Source organism: Hyperolius riggenbachi, chromosome 3 (genome assembly GCF_040937935.1).
Source record: "Hyperolius riggenbachi isolate aHypRig1 chromosome 3, aHypRig1.pri, whole genome shotgun sequence".
NCBI classification, from domain to species: domain Eukaryota; kingdom Metazoa; phylum Chordata; class Amphibia; order Anura; family Hyperoliidae; genus Hyperolius; species Hyperolius riggenbachi.
In genome coordinates, this window is record NC_090648.1 from 145,309,322 (window position 1) to 145,332,339 (window position 23,018).

Below are 23,018 nucleotides of genomic sequence, written 5' to 3' on the forward strand. Positions count from 1 at the left end.
TACATGGTGGCTGGTAGCAGAAGACCCAGTTTAGTGAGCTTCCTGCAGCTTAGAGGGAATATGCAGAAGAGGAGGAATCCACCAACAGTGTGCCTAGAAATTGATGTGCTCTGAGGATTCACCATTTGTCAGGACGCAGCTAAACAATTTAACTAACATTTTTAAAAATGTCTTGTAAGTGTGTACAAAGAAAGGTATTTTTTTGTTACTTATATGACCTAACAGTGGCTGGGGAGGGTAGTTCTATCCTTTGGAGAGGAGAGGTTAATATTAGGGAGAGGGGAGATTAATGTTAGGGAGAGGAGAGCGGAGGTTAGTGCTAGGCATTAGAGAGGGGAGGTTAGATTTAGGGAGAGAAGAGGTTAGATTCAGGGGGAGAAGTTAGTGCCAGGCATCAGAGGGGAGGTTAGTGCTAGTCATGGGAGCCATAGGGCCTCTTTGAGATGGGAGGCTGAACTGCGCGCGTGCTGAACAGCTCAGTATCCCCCATCTGCCAGAGCAATTCACGTGCAATTTAAAAGCAGCCAAATTGCAGTTGTTGTAACACCACGTGTGTCAAGTGCTGACACGCGGTGGTGTCAAGCGGTTCTCTGTCGCCCTGGCGAGCCTGAGTCACAGCTGTGGCCTCACTCAGATCTGAGTTCATTGGGGGGGGGGAGGACTTGTCTAGGGCTGGTATCGAGTACTAACAAGTGCCCAGCCGATGCAGGAGAAGAGGTACCACCTGTCAGTAGCCTGTCTGAAAGAGGACTAAGAGCACACTGTTGTGTTGCTCTGCAATGTAGGTATCTGTGCATTTTACAGAAATGCACAGGACCAGTATTTCAACACTGACCTCATTCAATTATATTGAATGAGACAGCAAATACATGCAGCAGTGTGCTATCAGAAAGCACATTAGTGTCATCCGACACATTAGCTGTCGGATGTCCCTGTATATCTTATAATGAAAGGGTGTTGTACTCAGTGCAGTAGTGTAAGGGCTGGCTCACAATCTGGCTCTTTTCAGCACTTTACAGATTGACAGTGATCAGCAAAGTGCTGCAGCTATTGTATCCCTATGGGATCATTCTCACTGCAGTGTTTGCGATTTGCATAAGTAGAAATCGTGCTGCATGCAGGACTTTGGGGGCATTTGCGATGTGATTGTTGTTTTGTTGAAACGCAAATTTGTGTTTTTGTTTTTTTTTGCTTTCGTAATGTGAACTAGCCCTAATAGTGTACCCAGGTACATAAGAGCAGCGCACACTCAATATTTCACAAATTGTATATTATCACTGCTGCACCAAAATATTTTTACATAGTAAAATACATAGTAAAAATTTTGGCACGGATTAATCTTACCGGTATACAGTGTGTGCTGGACAGTATTTGTGGCATTGCTATCATCATTGCAGCCCTACTATAGTGTATTGTGGTGAATGCATATTAAACCATTACTGTGCGGTCCACTGTTATTTGTCATCAGAGACTGGGCATTTTCAGTACAGGGCTACTGCGACCATCTTTATTTCCAGTTAAAGATAAAAACACCAGTTGTTTGGCTGCAGTGTTTATTTTCTACTTTAATAGAGTGAGTTCCACCTGCAACAAGCATTCAGCGCAGTCAGTTGTGCTGGGAGATGAATCAGAACACCAGTGTGCATACTTGTTCAGTGATTTAGAAAGTACTACAGGCAGAGAATCAGGTTGCTTTCACACGGCACCTGTTGCATTACATTGATATAGACGATATAATTGCATAATAATGCAACGCAGTTATATCTCTATGGTACGTTAAAATCGGTACATCAGCGGTGCTGTTTACATCATACCTTACAACTGAAGGAGAAAGCACAGAACAACTCATCAGTTAAATTGTATCAATTGATATCAGCTGCTTGTGTAAACCCAGCCTTAGGTGAGGTTTCCACTAACACTACAATTGACATTACTCCTTCAATCATGTCTAAAGGGTCCTTCTACACAGTGCACGTTGCTTATAGAGGAACTCCAGCCTAAACAAACATACTGTCATTAAGTTACAATAGTTATGTTAATTAAAATAGATAGGTAATATAATCTCTTACCTACCCAGTTTTAAAAGAACAGGCAAAGGTTTGTGATTTCATGGGGGCAGCCATCTTTTTGGTTCAAATTAGGTGATGGGGAGGATGAGCCACAGTTCCAACTGTCCTGATCACCGCTCCCAGCTGCGCGTGCTAGGCAACGAGAACAACATCAGAAATCCCATCATGCTTTGCACAGCATCAGGGGAAAAAGGCCCAGGCAGTTTTCTTTGATGGGGCGGACCTTAGCTTCTGTGCAGCTAAAAATGAGACTTTGCTAAGATAAACAAAGTTCTGATGCTGTGAAACTGTTAAAGAAACACCAAGCCTTTTCAGTGCTGCTATGTAGATTTTTAGTCTGGAAGTTCACTTTAACTCGCACTGTGCATTAGATGCGACTACATTGAAGCATACAGTACGACAGCAGGCTTCAGTGCTACCGTAAATGTGCACTTTTTCCGGTAAACGCACAGCATGCTGTGTGTTACCCCAATGGGCCCTGCTCCATCACACCCGATGTGAACGTACCACAGGAATAACATTGCATCGCAATATTTTCTGTTGCAACGGATTCAGTGTGAAACCCTTTACACTCACAAAATGAGTTTAAGGGACCAATTATAAAAGTAGAGGGACATTCTGATTTATCTTCAACCTTTCAGAATCTGTTCACAAGTTTTTTTCCCACAAGAATTAAAAAAAAAAAGAGAGAACAGACATTTTTAATTGCTGAACTAGGCTGGAATTGTAAAGAAAAGAAGCTTCATTAAAGAAGATCAAAGAAGTGGTGAGGCTAGGTTCACAGTAGGACGTTGTGGAGCTGCGTTATAACCTTATAGGCCTCTTTCACATTAGACGAGTGCAAGAGCCGTTCTCCTGCACGCGTTGAATAGCCTGCGGTGTGTTGTCAGGAATCTGCGGTGTGACGCAATCAGCGGTGGTAGCTATTAATTGAACGATGGGAAAACGCCGGCTCTCGGCGTTTCAACGCTCCCGGTTGCGTCGAACTGAAACGCAGCGTCGGGTGTGAAAAGTAAAATGAAAGTCTAAGGACTTTCATTTTACCTTGGTTAACGCAAAGAATTGCCTTTGCGTTGAAACGCAGGTAAAGGGCTCTGGTGTGAAAGAGCCCATAACACAGCTTACCGCACTGCAATAAGAAGTCTATGTGACGTTGGCTTTGCATTGTTTGGTGCTGCTGCTGCAGTCCGTTACCTCTAAACGCACACGTTACCACGTACAGGAAACCGTAGTTTTCTTTGCCTGTAAGCTTTACTGTACCAACTTAATACGACCGCAACGCAGCGTTAATGCGCGTTACCACTCTTTTGCTGCGTTGCAACTTTAACCACCCTGGCGTTCTATTAAGATCGCCAGGGTGGCTGCGGGAGGGTTTTTTTTAAATAAAAAAAAAACTATTTCATGCAGCCAACTGAAAGTTGGCTGCATGAAAGCCCACCAGAGGGCGCTCCGGAGGCGTTCTTCTGATCGCCTCCGGCGGCCAAAAGTAACACGGAAGGCCGCAATGAGCGGCCTTCCGTGTTTTGCTTACTTCGTCGCCATGGCGACGAGCGGAGTGACGTCATGGACGTCAGCCGACGTCTGCCGCCTCCGATCCAGCCCTTAGCGCTGGCCGGAACTATTTGTTCCGGCTGCGCAGGGCTCAGGCGGCTGGGGGGACCCTCTTTCGCCACTGCTCGCGGCGGATCGCCGCAGAGCGGCGGCGATCAGGCAGCACACGCGGCTGGCAAAGTGCCGGCTGCGTGTGCTGCACTTTATTTCATTAAAATCGGCCCAGCAGGGCCTGAGCGGCACCCTCTGGCGGTAATGGACGAGCTGAGCTCGTCCATACCGCTAAGGTGGTTAACGTCGCATCACAATGCATCGTCCTACTGCGCACCTAGCCTAAAGGGATATATAAGCCCCATAAACTTGCACTGAAAAGACCAAAAAAGCAGAGATAATGCCAGAAGTGGAAAACGAGCATATGCTCTTTGTTCCACTATGGTGTCCTCCACTAACAAAGTGCTAAAAAATAAATCTATCTGCTGAACAGGTGTTACACCTTTATGTAAGTAAAAAAAATGAGAGATTTACATCACCTGCACATTTATAGATTTGATTAACAAAAAAAATGGTGCTATTTATAACCAATCATGCAAGAGAATTACCTGTTTGCACCTTGTAAACACCCCTAAATGTGCTCCAAACCCCACAGCATAACTCGTTATTTGCTGTCCATGCACCACACCACAGCATGGGCTGAAGCAGCGGTTTCTTGATCACATGGTTTGGAATGTACACAGCATATAAATGGCAAAATAAAGAAAACTCTGTAAAAAACAAGTTTATTGAAATTTACCAATGACAAATAGACAGAAATTGCAGTGTTTGGGTTTCCTGGAAGAAAAAGAAAAGTATCCCCGATTGCCTATTAGAGATTTATAGTACGGACCGGGCAGCCACCAGAGCCCTGATGAGATCAGCACAGGACGCCCCAGGACACCCCGGCCACACTGACAGAACCTCTCTGAGCTGTGACACACATGACGACACATGAATACTGTGCTAGAGCAAAGAAAGTGCCATGAACATGCTATATGACAGTGGAAGGTGTGGGAGCAATGACTTTCCTAAGTGGCATCTCTTAGTGGCTCTAAGGGTATGATATTCTCAGTGTGCTGGATACACACACTAAGCAATCACATTTACTACTAAAATATTTTGTACAAAGTGTATGTTATCGGTTATATGATCAATCCTGTTACTATAAAATGAATGCATTGGACTGATATATTATAAACGACTGACAACAATCCTATTTGTGTCATAAACCCTTAGCACATTTTGTTTTGACTCAACTAATAATAATTTGAAATTCCAGTGATAGCTTGTTAAAATATCAATGTATTAGCCCTACCTCAAGTCTATACTGAATTTAAAGCTCAAAAATCTAACGTTTACCCGACTCCCTACTTTTCAAGAGCCAATGAGCTCACTGTAAGCCCCAACTTAAGTATTGCGCTAAAAGCCAATTCAGTAAGACAGTGCAAAGATGCTGATTATATGCTGATCATATGCACACTGCAGTATCCTGCAGCAGCCAATCAGAATCCTGTTTACTAACGCCTCTGGTCAACTAATGCATGTACACGAGATCTTACAAAAATCCTCCATACGCATGCTAAGGAAAATGACCAAGAGACATGATTAAAGTAATTAAATTACAAAAGAATCCCCATTGGCTGGAAAGCAAGTTTATTCATATTATCTGATTGAATTTCTAAGATTTTACTCTACCCTTGTTTCTACAGGTATACGAACTTGTGGCATTGTACTAGCACAGTGATAGGCAAACTTGACTCTCCAGCTGTTAAGGAACTACAAGTCCCACAATGCATTGCAGGAGTCTGACAGTCACACTCATGATTCATAAAGGGAAATGCATTGTGGGACTTGTAGTTCCTTAACAGCTGGAGAGCCAAATTTGCCTATCATTGTACTAGCAGATCCATGTAGTAGCCAATCCATTGATTTAAATCATCTTGTATACAAAAGCTGCACTTTATTTCCTAATATACAATTAGAAAACTCATTCCATTGCTCTAACTATAGTAGTCCTTTCTGTTTGATCATATGCCACTCACTGACTGTTCTGACTCTTCTGCTAGCCATGAAAATATTGATAGACATTCCACCTGGTAAATCCTTACACAAATCTAACATTCTAAACAAGCCTTGGTTTTTTTTAAACTCCTAATAGCTGGATTATTCCGTCCAAATACCAACTCACTAAGGGATGGGGTGCTGGTGTTGGGGTAACAGGAGACAAGAGAGGTGGTACACATCACTTAATCATGCGACCAAATCACCAGGCTTTTATGATCGAAACGTTAACCCTTAGGCTGCCCTCTAACAGTGAACAGCAGGCAAAGGGTTAAGGTTTGGGTTTTTTAGCTAAACTTTCCTCACTGGAAGTAAAGGGTAACTAAAGTCAAACTACGTCCAAAAAACAAACACAGTAGAAATGGGATTCAGAAAAGACTGCATGACTCGGATTGTAGGGAATCTGTGCTAAACACAAAATCATTCTCCGAAAATAATTAACTAAAAAATAAAAAACCCTGCAGGGCAGCCGAAGAAATACTAAGCGTGACTCTCCTTGCTTGGTGTCTGTTCAGCTCACAGCAACCTCACAATCAGGAAATAAAGGAGAAGGGTCATTGAAAGTAAAACAGTCAAATTACAACAGAGTTTTCAGATGGGGTCTTGGGGTCCAGTCCTCCGCTGAGCGGGGAGGCTCACTCCTCCTGTGGTTTGTCCTGCTGTCACCGATGCTCAGTCGTCTTCTTCTCCGTCATCCTCAAGGTCCCGCTTTCTTTTTTGCCCCTTTCCTGTTTCCAGAGAAAATAAATATTTCTAAGCCCACAAATGGGAATGAGACTTTTAAGTGCTCACACAAACAAAAAACAATTACAAAAATGCATATGGAAATTAGACAATACTGGTATGGAAATTACCATTTTTTTTTAATTGCTTAGGGTAATACTGAATGTAGCTGGCTAGAAGCACCAGAAACAAAGATAGCCTGCTGATGCTGTAGCAGGACAAATATTCATCCTCTTCAGTTTCCTGAATTCAGCAAAATGCCCCTCTCTGATGTCTGTTATAATATAGCAGTGTTCTGTCACTGCTTCCAGCAGTGCTGTCAGTACAGTCTCCAGAACACTCCGTCCCATTCAGTCCTATGTGGCAAGGAGCTCTCGTGAGAATTCTTGTCTTCTCATGAGAGCTTTTCTTCTGCAGGACTGAATGGAAGGTAGTGCTCTCAGGACAATTTGTACTTACAGCACATTCCCAAGGCAACCACAAAACACTGCTGCGATATAACAGATTCTGGAGGAGACTGTGATGCTGAATTTAGGAAGCTGCAGGGATGTAAGTTTGAACTGGTAGAACACCAGCAGTGTGTATACTTGCCTGCTGTGTTCAGGATTACATAAAGCTCTGCTACAAACAAATATACTATACAAAAAGCTAGAGAGCATTTTCTACACTATACCAGGCCCCTGCAGGAGTTAACAACAGGGTAGGACAGCACTTTAATGGCCAGCTGTTGTCTTGCAGGGTTAGGTGGCCAGGCTGAAATCGCAACCACAACAGTATTTTGCATGGGAGATTGTATGTGCTCCTAATGTTTGCATGGATTCCCTTCAGGAACTCAATTACACGTAAAGTGAACCTTAACTGATGTTAAAAATGCATTTCTGAACTCTCCTGTGGCTTCTTCCAGCCCCCTGTAGACCGTGTGGTCCCTTGGTGTCCTCTGGGTTCCCTTCGTTCTCCTGCTGGTGGCTCCATTACCTGCAGGACCCGCCCAGGAGTCGCGTGCAGCCCAACCGCTTGCCTGCCTTGACCACACTCCCGTTGCCAGGAGCATTCTGCGCATTTCATTCTTTTGAGACCCGCACAGAACACTCCCGCGACGGGAGCGTGATCAAGATGAGCGCACGCATAGGCCGTGCATGCGCAGTCACGCACAACTCCTGGCTGGGTCGCACAGGTAATGGAGCTGCCAGCGGGAGAACAGAGGGGACCCAGAGGACTTCGAGGGACCTCACAGACTATGGGGGGAAAGATTTTTTTAAATCAGGTTCACTTTAAGATCCCAAGAACGTGATTGAAAATAGTTTGGTTGGCCCCCCCTTGACTATGGTATAGACATTAGACTAGGACAATGATAGGAATTAGATTGCGATCTCCTCTGTACGACAGTTAGTGACATGATTTATTCAGTGCTCTCAGTGAAGCACTGCAGAAAGTTTTGGCAGTTACCGGTATGTACGGCACCCACTACAATCATGTTTTAAAAGACACGAGTATGCACATTATAAATTGATGCCGAACAAAATGCACTATCAATTTACTTTTTCTTACGTTGCTGTCACTTACAGTAGGTAGTAATCTGACAGGCTTTGGACTTGTCAATCTCTTAAAGTGGACCTGAACTCTAGCACAGGGAAAATGGAAACCATATAGAAATGCACCCTGTATGTATTTAGAGAGTTTAGCCTGTCTAATTCCCCCTCATCTGTGACTAATCACCACTGTGATTTGATCTCTTCAGCTGTGTCAGCTCAGGAATCTTCTCTGCCTCGGCGTAGCTACTAATTTGTCAACACAGTATGTTAACCCTATGTCTGCTTCCATGAAAGCAGGAATTGGACACACTGCATATTGATTGCAGGATTTGTATCAGCTGTAACAAATAAATGTTTTTTCTTTAAAAGTTATTAGTCCTGGCCGCGTGCGTCCTCATTTGTGCTCCTGTCACCGGGAGCGTCTTGCGCAGTAGAGATTTTCTCATACTGTGCAGGACACTCCTGGCCACAGGAGCGCGACTGAGGATGTGCGCAGCCAGGGCCGCTCAGGCGCAGTGGCCGTTGTCTTGTATGCCAGCGGTGAAGAAACAGAGCCGTGACGGGGGACCGGAGGATCTTTGAGGACCAGGGCAGGACGGCTGCAGGGCGCTGGGAGATGCCCCATGTAAGTGAATCTCTCTCTCTCTCTTTTTTTTTTTAAGTAGTGGAAAGAGTCAGAGTTCCTATTTCGTTCCTCGGTTTTGTCCCATTGTCCTATTTGACCTTCTAAGTCTAATAGTTCTTCGGCACTCCTCGGACAGCCTTCCGAAGCCAAGCGCATCTGTAGTGAATGCGCATGAGTCCGGGCTAGCGCACGCGCAGTACAGATCTGCCCAGGGATTGCCGAAGACCTAGCTGGTCGTATAACTTCAACGGGCGACGCCGCAGGAATAACCTAACGGAGAGAGGACCCAGAAGTCTCTATGGTATCCAGAGCATTCCCTCTACTTGTTATGTATCTGACCTGAATAGAGTTTCCTCACTGCAGGTTTGCTTTAAAATCCACAAATTACAAACGCCCAAATTCTAATTTAAAGAAAATGAGGGAAAGGTATTGCAGACTACTTGGAAAACATTACAGCGTACATATACTGAATCTCCCACTCTAAGAAGCATCTTTTATAAGACTGGTAAATTCAGAGACATCTGATAGCTGTAATATAATGTTGGCATCATGGTGGCTAAATGGATGATGCTCTACAAAGAACACTGTCTCCATGAAGTTTCTATGTTCTCCCCATGTGTATGTAGGTTTTTCCCAGTTTTTTTCCCCTCATTTTATGTTTTGAGCTCATCAGAGGGACAGCCAGTGACATGAGATTTTCAATGTATTCTGTGAAGCTCTGAGGAAAAGTCAGCGCTATATAAATACACAATAATCTTAATGACCAGTAATACAGTGACTAACAGCACCGACCACTTGCAACCACAGCTTCTAAATTACAGCTATGTACATAAGGGAGATTAATCACATACCATCCTCTTCAGCTTCATCCTCCTCTCCTTCATCCTCCTATAACACAAAAAGCAGATTAATGCAGGATTTACCGGTATGTGCCTCTCCAGTACAGATTAACCCATAACTATTCCAATAGTACAGAATATGGAGAAACATGCTAAGGGCACCAAAGTGAAGGATAATAACAAATTGTAACCACTTTTGTGAAGTTATATTGGCCAGAACAATGTAATATTATACAAACATTTTCCCATAAAGCATTATATTTCTCTCATTACACCATGTCCTCATATCTACTAGAAATTACAAGCAGAAGTATATTGTTCAATCAGTCAGGGTAATGAGGAAGTAGTAAGAACATTTTGTCATGCTGGCTCTAAAGTCTCATACAGGAAACAGACATTTGAAGGCCCAAATGATCATTCTCCATCATTTTGACCAACACTTTACAGGCATCCCCTACCATTCTTTGCTTGTTAAAGTGTACCTGTAGGAAAAAAGTTCCCCTAAGGCTTACTCACCTAGGAAGGGGAGGTCTCTGGATTCCCCCATCCTTCACTGGCCCGCCCCAGCACTGAGAACCCTGAAAAAGCCGCTTGTTGACGCCTCGCGCACCAACATGGACCTACTTGGGCTCTGGCAGAAAAAGTCAAGTATAAACCCTCGGTGTCTGATCATCTTTTTCCGACGAGCCTAAGCGGATCGGTGCAACTGCACAGGCGCAGTGCAGCCATGCTTAGGGGGAGGGGTGCAGCAAACCTCACAGGTTTGCTTGAAAGCTGTTGTGACCAGCAACCAGGTTATTACAGAAGATTGCTTTGTTCCTGAATGCAGAAAGCAGCCTCCTGCTTCTGTTATCTCCATAGCACAGTGCATACAACCTGACTCAGCCAAGTCTGCACCAACTGGCAGCCAACAAAGCCCATAATGTCGTTAAAGAGGTTGTGTGCATTTCGTGCAACAATCTGAAGTGTCATTTGTAGGTTAACTGTTCAATAAATGTGGACAGGGAAGGAGGTGTCCCCAAAATATAAAATATCAAAAACAGTTTAGGCAGAGTTGGAATAATTTTTTTTAAGCAATTTCATTGAAAACAAACCCAGGACAATACAGCTACACACACAATAGTGAATGTTTTCAATAAAATGATTACACTTATTTCAACTAGGCTCCTTTCTTGAGGTAAGCGAATCTTACCTTTTAAACTGTTTTTAGATATTTTATATTTTTGGTACACCTCCTTCCCTTCCCATTTACAGTTAGGTATCTTGTCCGAGAGCACAGTCGTGATTGGCATGAGGGGGTGGGGAGAAGGCAGAGGAGAGCCAGTGAGAGGCTCATAGAGGCTTTATTCCTCTCCTGCAAGGGAGGGAATTACTCTGCCAACAAGCTCCTTGTCGCCAGACTCGAAAAGGGGGTGTTAGCACGAACGAGGGGAGGGGGGACGGGGGGCTGTCAGTGGTGCAGGGGGGCACACAGAGGCATGTCCTTCAGATGGGAACATGCCTCTGTGTCCATTTTTTATACTAAAAACTGTCTTGGGTACACATTAAGAACACCTTTTTTTCCCCTCTAACATAACTTTTTCCAGAGAGCAACTGAATCTACCAGGATATACAGGGTGGTCTGACCCACCACAACCAAGCATCTTGTCGTGGTTGCCGTTCCCCAACCCGGGTTTGTGAGTACCACCATTAATTTCTTTAAACTCCACCATTGTGTTGACTTTCTACACTATCCGGGACTCCTGGTTTCTCCTGTGTTTTTTTTTTTTTTGTGGAAGATCTGCAGGTTTTCCAGTCTTCAACCCATGAATGTACTGGAATGACAGTAGCGGGAACCCTACAAGATAGGCTCCTTTGGGAGCAGGGGCTATGTGGGTCTATGAGCTGCTTAGTATTTTACTCCTATCTAAATTTAGGAAATAAATAAAAAATAAGCTGGTGTTAGATTCCAGAGTTTGCTACTAGTTGCAATACTATTTCCAGATAATATGATGATGATGTGACTTACTCCACATTTACTAACAAACATAGCAAGGCAAAGAATGTGTTGCTCTTTGCAGAAGCTGCCCAAGAGGCTTTTGGATGTACCATCTTGGTTTGGTGCCAAAAAGCAGCCTTTGAAGAACTACAGGTAGCTTATGTTCTGGCCAACAACTTGTTCTTACTTTAAGATGTCTGTCAAAGTAACAGGCTTACTTTAAAGGTGTCCTCACAAATATGCGATTTCAGTTTTGCCTGGACAAAGAAAGTGAACACCTTGTGGTATATGCTCTTTGAGCTAGATTGTGCGATTCTGCCCTTGTCATACTGAAGTTGAAAACAGAGCTTGGCTCACTTCTTTATATCCTCATATGTGGTAAATAAGGAAGAATCAACACAACTGGGTTAGAAAGAAAAAGTATCACCGTATTTTACCAAGAAACATCACAGTAAGCTAACGTAAAGAAGGTTAAAAAGCAAAGAAGTTCAAAAACTATACCTCTTCCTCGCCGCTCACTTCCTCTTCTTCTCCCTCCTCTTCCTCTTCGTCTTCCTCACCCTCCTCACCCGGTGGAGCGTCCTCATCATAGTCTTCCTCTGTGTGAGGGGGGCAGCTTCAGTCACAAACTGACTGGAGATGTGTGTAATTTAGTCTCCAGTCTGTGAGCCACAGACAGAGGGAGTAACAGAACATCAGCTGACACTAGTGTCTTTGCATGGTGCTCATCAAGTGAAGACACCAAGTTACATTAAGTTTTTGAATTTAATGAAATTATTTGTAGATTTGACAAGTTTCATGTGTGAGTGAAACTTAGCTCATCTGTGAAACACTGAAAGCTTGAACCTCCAGTGTATGTTCATTTTTTATTTTGTGTTTTTTTTATTTTAGGTTTTAATACAGTAGTGCTGGCAGAGGTATCCATGGATCCTGTGTAGGCTGCAAATCTAGGGGCCTGCTTGCTGTAAACAGCCATTTTAAGTCTTTACCCTGACAATGAACCCTAATTACTACCAGAAATAACTAAATATTCTACTTTAAACAGGACTACAACATGAACCTCGACCAAGTGACGTGCCAACTTCAATGTCTAGTGGACAACTCACTTCCTTGTAATGTTTCCTAGTGTCTAATGCCCCCTCCCCTATACAATTCCCTGGTGTGCAGTGGCCCCACCCTCCCCTATACAGTTTCCTGCTGCCTAAAGCCTTCTTCCTCTCCAATACATTTCCCTGGTGTCTAGTGGTCCTCCCTCCCCTATAATGTTTCCTGGTGTCTAGTGCCCCCCCCCCCCCCCCCCATACCATTACCAGGTGTCTAGTGACTCCCCTTCCTTGTATAGTTCCCTGATGTCTAATGCATTCCCTTCCCTCCCCTTTACAGCTTCCCAGGGGATTTAGAGCTTCAGCTCCAATATAACTTCCCTGGTGGTCTAAAGTAGGCCACACATAATGCAGAGTGGGGAAACCACTCGTGATCAAATTTGATGGCTCTAAAATAATGAACTAGCATTTTTAAATACACAAGAGCATTCCTGTTAGTGTTTTGCAGATGAGCCTAGTTTCCTTCATCCCTAGATTAACGTTTTTACACACTAAAGTTGTCAAGTGCATATAACGAAGCAACTAATGGCTCTCCAAGTACTTTTGTAGCACAAATCCCAGTTTACAATATACTCATAGGCGTCCCAGGATTGACTGGTAGATGCACAATAGCTGGACAGATAAACAAGTTACTATACTTAAAGGACTTACGAGGCCAAAAGCACTAAAAAAGTAAAGTACCTGCATGATGTTTAAATGCACAGAAGACGCCATCCGCGCCCTCCGTGCAGTTCCGCCGGGTCCCCTTAGTGAAATCTCCCCCCATGCCGCTTGCGACCCCACAGGCCGGGCTCTCCTGCCACTCCTAATATGGCCGCCGGAGCTGGCCACGGCTGCGCAGTCCGCATTGCCGCGAGTGCGGCTGCGCAGCTCTAGGGCCTCCCCCTCCGATCCACGATACAGTGCGTGGTTCGGGGGGTTGGCCCCAGAGCTGCGCGGCCATGCGGACTGCGCAGCTGCGGCCTGCTCCGGCGGCCATATTAGGAGTGGCAGAGTGCTCGACCCGGCGAGCGGCACGGGGGGGGGGGGGTCGATTTCACTAAGGGGACCCGGAGGAACTGCACGGAGGGCGCGGATGGCGTCCTCCATGCATTTAAACATCATGCAGGTACTTTACTTTTTTAGTGCTTTTGGCCTCGTAAGTCCTTTAAAAATAATATGAAGGAATTTACTATATTTCTGCGATACAAGGAGTGAAACACTAGCCACTTCATAGAACAACCTCAGATCTACCACATATAATATACTGAAAGGGATTAACAAACTATTTCAGGCTCCTACCCATTTCTGTTGTGCCACACCTTTTTACTACGGAATGTTAAAATGTGAGAATAACCCTTATGTGTAAAAGTGTACAATCTTCCATCCTGGGCCCATATGCAATTCACCTTTTCTCCTGAATTTTCTTAGGTGATATTTTAACACCTTGGCCCATATGCAATTCCCTTTTCCTCCTTAGTTTTTTTCCTGGGAAATATTTTCACAACCTGTTAATAAAATGCCTTTTAAAGGGACTCCAAGCTCTGTTTAAAAATAAAATTTGAACTTACCCGGGGCTTTTTCCATCCCAGCCCTGGTCGGGACGTCCCACGCCGGCCTCCTGGCTCTTCTCCCGGCGGCTGTCCGCATAGCGCGGACAGGCCGGGCCCCCGGGCGACACTGGCGAGTGTCGGGGCTTCTCCTTCCCTATACGTCACGAATGACGTCACACGCCGGCCGCCGCGCGTCATGACGGCGGCCGGCGTGACAGCACGGCGCATGCGCGATTAAACCGCGCATGCGCCGTGCTGTCACGCCGGCCGCCGTCATGACGCGCGGCGGCCGGCGTGTGACGTCATTCGTGACGTATAGGGAAGGAGAAGCCCCGCCACTCGCCAGTGTCGCCCGGGGGCCCGGCCTGTCCGCGCTATGCGGACAGCCGCCGGGAGAAGAGCCAGGAGGCCGGCGTGGGACGTCCCGACCAGGGCTGGGATGGAAATAGCCCCGGGTAAGTTCAAATTTTATTTTTAAACAGAGCTCGGAGTCCCTTTAAGCCACCAGAAAGCAAGACAATACTCATAATAATTTTGATAGTACATTTTCACCTACTACTTGATGCTTTTTCAACTGCAAGGAGCTGAAACGTTCTTTTAAAGTGAAGATGAAAAATTATCTCTTAGGAGAAAATTCAGGAGAAAAAGGTTAACTGCATCTGGACCCTAGTCATAAAATACCCAGGGGCAATATGCAATGATCTTTTTTTCCTCCTTTATTTTTTCTCCTGAGATTTCTCCTAGGAGATAATTTTTTATCTTCTATTTAAAATAATTTTTCAGCACTTTGCAATTGAAAAAGCATCAAAAAGTAGGTGAAAAGGTACTGCATAAATTATTTTGAGTATTATGTTGGTTGCTGGTAATTTAAAAGGCATTTCATTTACAAGTTGTGAAAATATCACCTAGGAGAAAACTCAGGGAAAGGGTGAATTGCATGTGGGTCCAGGGCCCATATGCAATAAACTTTTTCTCCTGAGTTTTCTCTTAGTTTAGATTTTTAAACTTGTCAATAAAATGCCTTTCCAGCCAACAAAGCGCAAGAAAATACTTAAAATAGATAGTACCTTTCACCTACTTTTTGGTACTTTTTTGTTGTTGAAAAGTCCGGGAAAGTTATTTTAAATCAACGATGAAAAATGATCTCCTAGGAGAAAATTCAGGTGAAAAGTGAATTGCATATGGCCCCAGGTCCCATATGCAATTAACTTTTTCACCCGAGCTATCTCCTGGTAGATATTTTTCATATTCTGTTTGAAATAGTTTTTAAGCATTTTACAATTGAAAAATTACCTAAAACTTGGTGAAAAAGTACAAAATTATTTTGAGTATTTTTTTTGCTTGCTGGTAATTTAAAAGGCATTTTATGACAAGGTGTGTAAATATCACCTAGGAGAAAAAAGTTACTTGCATATGGACCCTGGCTGGGCCCGTATGCAATTCATTTTTTCTCCTGAGTTTTCTCCTAGGAGATAATGTTTCATTTTCAAATTAGATTAACTTTATAGCGCTTTGCAATGGAAAAAGTACCAAAAAGTAGGTGAAAAGGTACTGTAAACATTTTTTTGTTTATTTATTTGCTTGCTGGTGGTGTAGAAGTAATTTTATTTACAAGTTGTGAAAATATCACCTAGGAGAAAACTTGCGTGAAAATTGCATATGGCCCCTGGGAGTTTTCTCCAAGGTGATATTTTGACAACTTATAAATAAAATGCCTTTTAAAACACCAGCAAGCAAGAAAATACTCAAAATAATTTTAAAAGTGCCTTTTCACCTACTTTTTATTGCAAAGTGCTGAAAATTTGTCTTAAACACAAGATGAAAAATTATCACCACAGGGTGAATTGCTGCAAATGGGAATGACACTATTAGTACACACATAACTCAGTGTGCACAGTGTTGCCTGTGACTCGTGTATAAGTCGACCCCTATACTGTTATGAAGTTATGCAGACCTCAATTTCTAGACTTATACTCGAGTATATACAGTATATGTGCGCCACAACTTTCATTTCTGCACTCCTATAATACATCAAAAGCACACTGCTTTAAAAAAAATGAAGTAAAAGTGTTTTGCACAGGGATGGGCGATAGTTTCCAAGGTAACTAGCACATGCTATAATTGGGAATATTTTTATTACAAAATAAATGGCCTGTCAAGATGGGCTGGAAAAGATTCATCACTCCCCCAGATCTTATCATTATGTCCTCGTTTTTCTTTTATCAAGTAATCTTTTTTTTTTTTTTTGCCTAATAAGGCATGTGGTCTTTTCATCATTCTTCTGCCCAAGTCAACCCTGTTTCCCATATAAATAGCACATCTAGGTATCAGTCTCAACACTAATTGGCACTTGAGTGTGCTAACTCTGTTGAGATTGCACAAGTAATAAGCTACATGATATACAGTATAAAGCATATAACATTTCAATTTGATTGGGAAGAGTTTAGACTGTTTTTTGAGGCATTTTTATGGGTAATGCAACTCACAGGTCACATTAGTGATGGTGGTGGGGTGACTGGAGACTAGCTGCCCGCACTGACCCTGCATTGCAATGTGAAACTGAAGATATTCGTCTAATATAGAGGAGATCTTGAAATTGTTTTTTACTTTTTATCCTGAGTTTTCTCCTAGGTGATAATTTTAAACTGGTCAATAAAATGCCTTTAAGCCACCAGCAAGCAAGAAAATACTCTAATTAATTTTGACAGTACTTTTTCACCTACTTTTTGGTGTTTTTTCAGTTGAAAGGTGCTGGAATTTATTTTAAATAGAAGATGAAAAATTACCTCCTAGGAGAAAACTTGTGAGAAAAAGTTAATTGCTTATGGGCCACATGAATTCACTTTTTCACCTGAGTTTTCACCTAGGTGATATTTTCAAATGTATCAATAAAATGATTTTTAATCCACCAGCAAGCAAGAGAATACTCAAAATAATTTGGATAGTACCTTTTCACCTACCTTGTGGTACTTTTTCCGTTGCAAAGTGCTGAAAAGTTATTTTAAAAAGAAGATGAAAAAGTATTTCATAGGAGAAAACTTGGGTGAAAAATGTAATTGCATATGGGCCACTGTGTCTTAATTGGCTGACTGGCTGTGCTCTGCACACTAGACTAATGACAAGTACTGGTGAATTAGCATTGCCTTATGTGTTTTAGAGTTTAGACTGTTATCAGATGAGCAAAACGCAACTACTATATTTTTATTCTAGCTAACCATACAGCCAAGCTACACTTGGCTAAGCATGCAGGGTTGTTTTCCTATGAAGAGAGGATGGGGAGAAGCAGAAGGCCTTTTGCCACAACGATATCTGCAGGAAATTTAGTAGTAAAAATTCCACCCCCAGCAGAAATGTAGATAGGAGAGCTTATATGCATTGGCTGCACAAACAGCCATTCAGTTGTCTGTGTTGGACAATAACATCTGTAGTCAGCATAGCAGGTTTTAATTCTTTGAAATATATATGTATACTCAAACCAAATATATTTTTCCATGAAGTACGGTAAAGTATATTATTTTATATGTACAAGAAAAGCATGCTGAAAACAGCCCTGCTCAGAATGAGAGGCCCATTCTGGAGCACACATAATCTAGAAAAGTATGTCACTTTTATCCCAATAGTCAATCTAATATGCCAGTGTAATTAAATAGCAGTATGCTGTCCCAGATTAGTGTCCCCTGGCAATTCTGCGCCTGAGATGGGGTTATTGAACACTGGCAGGAGTGTTAGAGGGCCTCTTTGCAAACGTAATTATGTCTTTAATTGGCACATTATAGATTGGAAGAGTTTATTGGCCTAAATGGAAACTGGAGCCATTCTAGCAATTCCAAGTCTAGTAAAGGAATGTGGTCCTACAGCGCTGTGAGCAACCCACTGAGCACACAGCTACACTACAACTGATGGGCCTTCATGCTTTGAAATCTGAAATTCTGGCTTTAAAGCTATACTGTTTTTTTTTCTTTAGCTTTGCAAGCAGAGGTAAGTCTCGTCTAATCAAAGTCTTCAACTGAACGAGAAATATATATTAGTGCTGCACAAGTTCTCGGTTTTAAACCGAAACCCCGGTTCCTGTGAAGACGATCTGGGGATCGTCTGTATCCGGCGGTTTTCGGTTTTAAATACGGGGGCGGGAGAGGCGCGTCCAGTGCAGCGCGGCACATAGTTCTAGGTAGGTACGCCGTACGGGACTCGAGGGGCGGATCCAGTGGAAGAAGCAGTGCATATTTATGATGCTAATGAGCCGGGCAGCGGAGGGAGGAGAGTCCAGTCCGGAGCGGCGCTTCACACACAGCTTCTCCAATCGCTGGATAGCAATGGAATGATGTAGGCGGAGCTGCAAGCTCTAGTACAGCTCCGCCTACCGCTGCCGTCATACCATCGCTCATATGCAATGCTTCTGCCACTGGATCCCCCCCCCCCCCCCCCCCCGAGTCCCGTACGGCGTACCTACCTACCTATACTGGGCACTTTACTAGCTATACTGGGGCACTACCTATTCATACTGGGCACTATACTAGCTATACTGGGGCACTATACTAGCTATACTGGGGCACTATACTAGCTATACTGGGGCACTATACTAGCTATACTGGGGCACTATACTAGCTATACTGGGGCACTATGCTAGCTATACTGGGGCACTATGCTAGCTATACTGGGGCACTATGCTAGCTATACTGGGGCACTATACTAGCTATACTGGGGCACTATGCTAGCTATACTGGGGCACTATACTACCCATACTGGGGCACTATACTAGCTATACTGGAGCACTATACTAGCTATACTGGGGCACTATACTAGCTATACTGGGGCACTATACTAGCTATACTGGGGCACTATGCTAGCTATACTGGGGCACTATGCTAGCTATACTGGGGCACTATACTACCCATACTGGGGCACTATACTAGCTATACTGGAGCACTATACTAGCTATACTGGGGCACTATACTAGCTATACTGGGGCACTATACTAGCTATACTGGGGCACTATACTAGCTATACTGGGGCACTATACTAGCTATACTGGGGCACTATGCTAGCTATACTGGGGCACTATGCTAGCTATACTGGGGCACTATGCTAGCTATACTGGGGCACTATACTAGCTATACTGGGGCACTATGCTAGCTATACTGGGGCACTATACTACCCATACTGGGGCACTATACTAGCTATACTGGAGCACTATACTAGCTATACTGGGGCACTATACTGGGCACTATACTAGCTCTACTGGGACACTATACTAGCTCTACTAGGACACTATACTAGCTATACTGGGGCAGTATACTAGCTATACTGGGGCACTATGCTAGCTATACTGGGGCACTATACTAGCTATACTGGGGCACTATGCTAGCTATACTGGGGCACTATACTACCCATACTGGGGCACTATACTAGCTATACTGGAGCACTATACTAGCTATACTGGGGCACTATGCTAGCTATACTGGGGCACTATGCTAGCTATACTGGGCACTATACTATCTATACTGGACACTATACTATCTATACTGGACACTATACTATCTATACTAGCTATACTGGGGCAGTATACTAGCTATACTGGGGCACTATGCTAGCTATACTGGGGCACTATACTAGCTATACTGGGGCACTATGCTAGCTATACTGGGGCACTATACTACCCATACTGGGGCACTATACTAGCTATACTGGAGCACTATACTAGCTATACTGGGGCACTATGCTAGCTATACTGGGGCACTATACTACCCATACTGGGGCACTATACTAGCTATACTGGAGCACTATACTGGGCACTATACTAGCTCTACTGGGACACTATACTAGCTCTACTGGGGCACTATACTAGCTCTACTGGGGCACTATACTAGCTCTACTGGGGCACTATACTAGCTATACTGGGGCACTATACTAGCTATACTGGGACACTATGCTAGCTATACTGGGACACTATGCTAGCTATAATGGGGCACTATGCTAGCTATACTGGGGCACTATGCTAGCTATACTGGGGCACTATGCTAGCTATACTGGGGCACTATGCTAGCTATACTGGGGCACTATGCTAGCTATACTGGGGCACTATGCTAGCTATACTGGGGCACTATGCTAGCTATACTGGGGCACTATGCTAGCTATACTGGGGCACTATGCTAGCTATACTGGGACACTATACTACCCATACTGGGGCACTATACTACCCATACTGGGGCACTATACTAGCTATACTGGGACACTATGCTAGCTATACTGGGACACTATGCTAGCTATAATGGGGCACTATGCTAGCTACACTGGGACACTATGCTAGCTATACTGGGGCAGTATACTAGCTATACTGGGGCACTATACTAGCTATACTGGGGCACTATACTTGCTATACTGGGGCACTATGCTAGCTATACTGGGGCACTATGCTAGCTATACTGGGCACTATACTATCTATACTGGACACTATACTATCTATACTGGACACTATACTATCTATACTGGACACTATACTAGCTATACTGGGGCACTATGCTAGCTATACTGGAGCACTATACTAGCTATACTGGGGCACTATGCTAGCTATACTGGGGCACTATACTAGCTATACTGGGGCACTATACTAGCTATACTGGGACACTGTGCTAGCTATACTGGGACACCATGCTAGCTATACTGGGGCACCATGCTACCCATACTGGGGCACTATACTAGCTATACTGGGCACTATACTATCTATACTGGACACTATACTATCTATACTGGGGCACTATACTAGCTATACTGGGGCACTATACTAGCTATACTGGGACACTATGCTAGCTATAATGGGGCACTATGCTAGCTACACTGGGACACTATGCTAGCTATACTGGGGCACTATACTAGCTATACTGGGGCACTATACTAGCTATACTGGGGCACTATACTAGCTATACTGGGGCACTATACTAGCTATACTGGGGCACTATGCTAGCTATACTGGGGCACTATGCTAGCTATACTGGGGCACTATGCTAGCTATACTGGGGCACTATACTAGCTATACTGGGGCACTATGCTAGCTATACTGGGGCACTATACTACCCATACTGGGGCACTATACTAGCTATACTGGGCACTATACTATCTATACTGGACACTATACTATCTATACTGGACACTATACTATCTATACTGGGGCACTATACTAGCTATATTGGGGCACTATACTAGCTATACTGGGGCACTATGCTAGCTATACTGGGGCACTATACTAGCTATACTGGGGCACTATACTAGGACACTATACTAGCTATACTGGGACACCCTGTGCTAGCTATACTGGGACACCATGCTAGCTATACTGGGGCACCATGCTCGCTATACTGGGGTAACTTCACTAGCCATACTGGGGCAACTAAACTCCCTATACTGGGGCAACTATGCTAGCTATGCCGCCACACCCAAGCCCCCCCCTCCCCCCAAAACCCGCTGTGCATGGCACTGTACACTACACTAGGATGCCACCCATCCCTCCCCCCGGTCCCCAGAGAAAAAAATTTGGTCAGAAAGCGGTCCCTGGGCCGGAAAAGGTTGGGGACACCTGCTGGACGCCACAGTCCACACACTATTGTTCAAGCTCAGGGGTACATTGTGAATTTAGTGCTACAGCTTGTTTTGGAAAAAATCGTGAAAAAAAAAAATCGAAATCACAATTTTTGACAGAAAAATCGCAATTTCAATTTTTAGCCCAAATCGTGCAGCCTATATATATATATATATATATATATATATATATATATATATATATATATATATACTGTATGTGTAAGAAGTAGACCTCTTTTAAGTGAATGAGTCATGTCACATACAGTGACCAAACTCAGAACTTAGCATTGACACCTGTAGAACATTAGGGTGATGTTGTCATAGATGCAGTGGGCAGATTTATCAACAGAAGGTCAAGAAAAACTGGAGCAGAAGTCCAGATCAAGGATGCCCCACTCTGCTTACTTTATCATGAGCTGAAACAATCCATTCCCATGGATCATTTTTTGTTTTTTTAATCCAAGAACAATAATTTGCCAGGTGCAGCAATTGGTTGGCACAATGGTAAATACTGAGTTTTAGCTGACCAAAGTATTTATAACTTAAAGTGGACCCAAATTAAAAATACAAGATTTCAGAAATAAAATCTATTTTCTAAATTATAATAATAAATAGCAGCCTTTTTTCAGCTGCATGATGACAAATATAAAATATTTTACATTTATTGGAGGAACCCCTCCCTTCCTTTCAAATTGCTGGGACAGAATCCGGCAAACTGGTGGAGTAGATGGTGTCCGGCAATGGAGGAATTGCTAATGGCTGCCACCTGTATAACCCTAGTTATGATAAGAGAAGGGTGAAAAGCATGCACTGAAATGATCATAGGTTTGCAGGAGTGTTTATTTATCTTTGTATGTGTCAGAGTGGTGCAACTAAATATTTTTAATTAAAAAAAAAATGTTTGCTTTGGGTCCGCTTTAAAGGATACCCGAGCCAAGCTTGAAAAAAACGGACGCTACATGTGTGTGCAGATTCTTACTCCTCCCCCCCGTGTAGCTGTACATTTTGTCTAGTAAGTCGGCACTGTTGGCTCCCTGTGATACGGACATAGTTCTCTGCACATGCGCAGTATGTCAGGTCAGCAGCCTTGTGATTATGTGCCCCGCTCATCTCCTTCTACAGGGAGAGCGCAGTCACAAGGCTGCCAACCTGATATACTGCGCATGCACAGAGAAGTATGTCCGGGTCAAAGGGCACCAAACTGCCCTACTTACCAGAAGAAACAGGGCATTTTTACATCTAAACAAAATGGGACGCTGGCACAGGGGAGTTTGCCACAGAATCTACACAACTTCCCACAAACACACGTAGCATCTGTTTTATTTATTTCAAGCTCAGCTCGGGTATCCTTTAAGAATACATTTAGGTCCCTATTCAAAAAGATAATTAACATTTGA

At 43.6% G+C, this 23,018-nt stretch overlaps 1 protein-coding gene across 2 annotated transcripts in view; it reads right to left on the bottom strand.

The window, feature by feature from the left end:
* Positions 1-4,379: 4,379 nt before the first annotated feature.
* Positions 4,380-23,018, bottom strand: part of ANP32A (acidic nuclear phosphoprotein 32 family member A) — a 46,940-nt gene continuing 28,301 nt past the window's right edge. Inside the window, exons 5-7 of one of the 2 annotated variants that reach the window (XM_068275054.1) lie at positions 11,913-12,010; positions 9,446-9,482; positions 4,380-6,442 (exon numbers count right to left, since the gene is read on the bottom strand). In XM_068275054.1, the coding sequence (XP_068131155.1) occupies positions 6,387-6,442; positions 9,446-9,482; positions 11,913-12,010 (191 nt within the window). In that variant the 3' untranslated portion in view covers positions 4,380-6,386. Of the gene's footprint in view, positions 6,443-9,445; positions 9,483-11,912; positions 12,074-23,018 lie in introns of those variants that run through there. The other variant, XM_068275055.1, reaches the window with a different exon arrangement.